The sequence below is a fragment of the Frankliniella occidentalis genome, unplaced genomic scaffold (assembly GCF_000697945.3).
Source record: "Frankliniella occidentalis isolate FOCC.00 unplaced genomic scaffold, Focc_3.1 Scaffold282, whole genome shotgun sequence".
Lineage (NCBI taxonomy): Eukaryota > Metazoa > Arthropoda > Insecta > Thysanoptera > Thripidae > Frankliniella > Frankliniella occidentalis.
In genome coordinates, this window is record NW_026267408.1 from 285,127 (window position 1) to 290,045 (window position 4,919).

Below are 4,919 nucleotides of genomic sequence, written 5' to 3' on the forward strand. Positions count from 1 at the left end.
CCCAAAAATAAATAAAATTATAACACATAATAAATAAAGTGAAGAAAACTCACAACTTGTCATCTCTATCTCGTTTAATTTGGCCATCCATTTTCCAAAGTTGCAAATCTACCTCATCCTCTTGGGAGCCATTGGAAGTACTTCCTGTAGATGAACTGGAAGAGCTTTTCCAGCGAGTTGCTATGGTTTGGCTACTACTAGTTGATGGTTCAGACTTTTCACTTGTATCTGAAAGGATGAAACAGAAACAATTTCATTACTATCTTTCAATGAAATTTTTAGGTTAATATGTTGATTATAAGGATCATGTTTGTTGCATTTAGATAACAATAATGATTACCTGGAGTGTTTGAATGGGAGTTCATGCTGGCATCATTAGGCCACAAGACGGCACCATTGATTGGTGCTAGGTATATTAAGTCACCATGATTGAGACCAAGACTTTTCAAAGTTTTACTTCTTGAAGAACTTATTTCGTCTTTACAACCACGTTCGCGGAACAAAGCAAAGCAAAATCCGCCGAGTCCAAAAGCATCATGAACCTGCCAATTGAAAAACTTGTGTTAAAATGCTTAACTTCCTTAATTGATATGATCATTACAAAATAGATATGTAAATCAGTTTTAGTGAGCGAGTTAAATTACTTTACCTTTTGAAACAGGTCCATGGTAGTATCTTGTGGATCACACTCGACTCTGCGTGTGCCCTCTGAGGACTGGACGCGTAACATCTGTAGAATGAACAGTGCCAAGTTGTGATATCAACAAATTGTGTAGATTCTTTAAAAGCTGATGTAAGGGTCATGATTGATAAGTATTTAATATATTTATAACCTTTCTTTAAATCAAATCAAGCCAAGAACAACAGATCATATTTCAAAATATTGTTGAGATTTAAGACTGTTTAAAGATTGATGTCAATGCTAGTTTAATTGGCACATCACCACTAATCTAAATGAATGACATTGTAAATGAAATGACATTTCATTGACCAAAATCAATGGTTAAAGCTATTATGATACAGATAACGTGAGTACCTAGATCAATAAACTACCTCTAAAGAAATATAAGAAAATTCTACAAAGCCACGAAGAGTTGGTAAAATACATATGACGATTTATACCAAACGAGCCAAGAAATATTCAAAACTCTTTGACGAAACATCAAAAAAGTGAGGTTAGTATTCAGTAAAGGTCTGGTTGCTATAAATTGTAATCCAAAGTCTGAAGCGAACCAAACATGTAAAATAACTGACAAACTATCTAATCGATATGTTAAAAAAATTTCCTTCTTAATATCTCTTCAGGTGAAGTCCCAGAACACAAATATAGGCCTACCATCAGTGAATTCCTTGACTGATCGTGACGAAGCATTTAAATAACACTAAAACACCGGTTCAGTTGATTTAATCAGCATATAAAGCTAGCTGTACAATCTAAAAACATGAAACAGTGATTTCCCGTGGTTCAAAATTGACGGTCACTTACAATTTTCCTTTTTGACATTTTGAAGGGATCCTTTCCTGTCCGAGTATGTTCGAATCAGCTGTTACAACAGTTTCGGCAACGCTGTAGTTTTGTTTTCTTCCCATACAGGAAACACGACAAATGAGGATCAGCGCGGTCGTCGAGCAGTTTCTCATACTTGGAAGCGTTTCCTTCTGGAGGTGAAGTGCGTTTTCTGGAAGAATCAAAGCAAAGCAGCCTTTCTGCACTATCTTTCTGATAATTGTGCGTCGTCCTTATTAATTCTTGGTTTTTATACCGCAGGTAAGTGCATTTCTTTACATTTATTGTAAGGGTCATCAGTGAGATTTACCTTTATGTCAGATATAGCACAGTTGTACGAAGTAGAAAAGCTCGCGCCTTAACCTTAGTTTTGGTCTGTCGTCATTTCTGGCAATTTGAAATGATGACAGCTCTTACAAAGGTGATGCAACATATCTCTCAGCTACTTTGAATTTGGTATAGCGGTCGTCCAACTCATACTTCTGGAAGTTGTCAAGTGTGTCATTTTCCAGAGGCCCTGTTGCACAGTTGTACATCTTCATATGTCTCCATGGTCTTCAGTAATCTGACATCTACCTTGCTGTCATGTTCTCCACAGTTTCAGACTTTTCGAAGCTGTTGTTTTAGTTTTACTTTCTCAGTTTCCCGTCAAAATGAATCCCTTTTAATTTTTAAAGAGACATTAATGTTGATAGAAATCATACTTTTATATTTGCATTACTATGTTTAAATAATTACCTATTCATGACTTTGTGGGGTAATTTTGCTCACCTCATTCTTTGGTTTGGAGTTACTTATAAAAGATGACATTTGTTTCTTGTAAATTTGGCTGGTTCCACACTGTGGTTATGGTTGGAACTTTGCCTTCCTCATTCGGAATCAGGCAAGATGTGTTGACTATACCCACCCCATTACCTCTCCTCTTCTTCTGCAGGACCACAGAGGATAAAGGTTTCGTGATTAGCTCATCCTTGCCCTAATTAGTAATAATGTGGTCCATGGTTGATAGCCTCCTGACCTTACTCCACTCTGTCTGCGTTGCCCTGAGCAACGACGGGGGTGGGGGAGACGGCAAGGGGCCACCCTGGCCGTGGCCCGGGCAGCCCATTCAAGCCATCGTCCTTGTGAGTCTGAACCAAGTCGGCCGCCTGAGACGAGGGATTAAAGCAGGGGCGTTTGCCAGTGCTTAGGGTAGGGGAAGGAAGGGAAGGGAAAGGGGGGGAGAGGGGGTCAGGAAGGGTGCCAGCCGCGATATTTTATCGTGTTGTCGTCCAACCGGACCCCCCGCCCCCTGACCTCCCCCTGACGGCGACGGCGGCGTGGGCTGCAGCACTAACGCCTGCAAGTCACCTGCCTCCCACCCCTCCACCTTCATGGCGGCGCTCATGGCCAGCCCCGCGGTGGCTGCGGAGAGAGGGGAGGGGGTAGTTCGAACGTACCCCGCGGGTGGGGCCCAGGCCAAGTCAAGGCGTTAGTCAGTGTTTCGCGCCGTGTGGGCCAGGTGCAGGACGCGCGCGGCGAGCCCCACGTGGCCCATAGCGGAATCGTCTCGTCATCACAGCCTTATCTCTACGGGGTGTCGCGCCGAGCACCCAGTGCTCCACAAGTGAGGCGCGGGTAGCGAACGGCTTTCCACGGACGCGGCCGGGTGGCCGAGCTCGCTCGAGAGTCAGTCTTCACCGTCTGAGGTCCACCCCGTAGCGCCGCGCCATGCCGCGCAGGTGAGCCTCTCCGCGGCGACGGCGTTTGGAGGGGGAGGAGAAGAAGTGTCGTTCGAAAACTTCTCGCCGAGGGTGCTTTCGTTTGAGCACGAAACGAGGGCGGTGTGATTTTGACGGTGCTTGTTTGCGTCTGCCCGCAGGCTGCACGACATGGAGGACGTCCCGTCGGAGGGCCACCCCGTCCGGCTCTACATCTACGACCTGAGCGGCGGCCAGGCTGCGATCTTCTCGAGCCTCTTGATGGGTGAGTACCTGACCCGACAAGTGCACCCGCAGCCCTCACCTCACCCCCGCACCGCCCCACTGTTCGACATCTGTCGCTCAGTCACCTTCGCCCGTGCCAATGAGGAGAAGGACGCGCGGCGGCGGCCAGCGGCCAGCAGCGGCCGTCTACGCCGCCTGGGGGGTGGGCCGTCCCGCCGGGCGCGGGCGCTCAACGGGACTGCATCTGCCAGGCGCTCTCCTCGCTGCGGGTCGTGTTCTCTCTCCCCTCCCCGCCGCCGCCACCCTCTTTCGCCTCTCGCTCTCCTCTCACCTCTCGCCTGCTTTGTTCTTCAGGAGGCCACCACATTGACGGCGTCTGGCACACGTCCATCGTGGTGTACGGCCGCGAGTACTACTTCGGCAGCAATGGCGTGCAGGACTCGACGCCGGTAAGTATACAACACCCAACCCCACACAGCGAGGCACACCTCACTGCCTCTCGGACGGAACACACAACTGTCTCGTTAAAACGAGCGCTTCTGTTGTAAACCGACGCCGCGCCGCCGCCGCGCCACTCCGTGTGTCAGGGCCTCGACACAAACAGTATGCGGGGTTGTGCCTTCTCGCTCCACGCGTAAAGCGCCGTGGCCCCTAGGGTATGCAAACCCGCAACACTGTTCTGTCGTTGGCCCGACACACGGCGTTTATGCCCGTCGTTGTCGTTGGCGGGCAAATTTTCCACGGCTGCGGCACTAGTCTGTTGTGACTGATAATTGCTTCTAGAGCCTGCCCACCAGGCAGACCCTTCTGAAAATGTGTCTATGGATGTGGCCTAGAAGGCTAGGCAAGGCGTAAAGGCGCACCGTGTTGTCAGGGCTCCGACACACCAGTGTTGCGGGTTTGCATACCTTAGAGGCCATGGCGCCTTGCGGGTGGAGCGAGCACAATACTGCTGTGACTCACGGTGCAGGTGTCATGTGGGAACTTTTGGCTACTTTATCTGGCAATTGGCAACACTGCGTGCACGTGCGCGGGTGTCGGGCTCTTCTCCTCGCTCAGCCCGACCGCTCTCCCTCCCGCTCCCGGTCGGTTTGTTGTTCTCTCGCCCTGTCCGCCGCCCCCGGCCAGGGCCAGCCCCAGCCCCCGCGCGTGGGCGGCGAAGGCGTTTTGCTGTTGCTAGCCCTAGCCCACACGGCGGACACGTCGTTCGAACGGACTTCGCCAACAAGCTTCTAGGTAACCGTTGTGAGAGTCTCTGGGCATGCACAACAGCCGCTGTTAATCTCATAAAAGCTGTACATCTTGGAATTATAGCTTCTGTTGTGCGTTGGGGAAGTGTGTACTTTGAAAATCACAGTAGCGCGAATCGGCCGCAAAAACCTTCCCTGAGACGCGAACTGAACAAACATATTGTGAGGGCTACGGAGGTAGTGTAAATAACATCCTGTCCACTCTATTGCTGCTGAGCCCCGGTGAGCCTCCCCCCC

At 49.2% G+C, this 4,919-nt stretch overlaps 2 protein-coding genes across 3 annotated transcripts in view; one reads left to right on the forward strand and one right to left on the reverse strand.

Moving 5' to 3' along the window:
• Positions 1 to 1,624, reverse strand: part of LOC113208444 (nuclear protein localization protein 4 homolog) — a 12,229-nt gene extending 10,605 nt beyond the window's left edge. Inside the window, exons 1-4 of one of the 2 annotated variants that reach the window (XM_026425434.2) lie at positions 1,487 to 1,624; positions 650 to 730; positions 341 to 542; positions 54 to 228 (exon numbers count right to left, since the gene is read on the reverse strand). In XM_026425434.2, coding sequence (XP_026281219.1) covers positions 54 to 228; positions 341 to 542; positions 650 to 730; positions 1,487 to 1,504 — 476 coding nt within the window. In that variant the 5' untranslated portion in view covers positions 1,505 to 1,624. Of the gene's footprint in view, positions 1 to 53; positions 229 to 340; positions 543 to 649; positions 731 to 1,336; positions 1,388 to 1,486 lie in introns of those variants that run through there. The other variant, XM_052273553.1, reaches the window with a different exon arrangement.
• Positions 1,625 to 1,635: 11 nt separating this feature from the next.
• Positions 1,636 to 4,919, forward strand: part of LOC113208445 (uncharacterized) — an 18,053-nt gene continuing 14,769 nt past the window's right edge. Inside the window, exons 1-4 of the mRNA XM_052273564.1 lie at positions 1,636 to 1,768; positions 3,009 to 3,228; positions 3,369 to 3,472; positions 3,787 to 3,881. Coding sequence (XP_052129524.1) covers positions 3,218 to 3,228; positions 3,369 to 3,472; positions 3,787 to 3,881 — 210 coding nt within the window. The 5' untranslated portion in view covers positions 1,636 to 1,768; positions 3,009 to 3,217. The remainder of the gene's footprint in view (positions 1,769 to 3,008; positions 3,229 to 3,368; positions 3,473 to 3,786; positions 3,882 to 4,919) is intronic.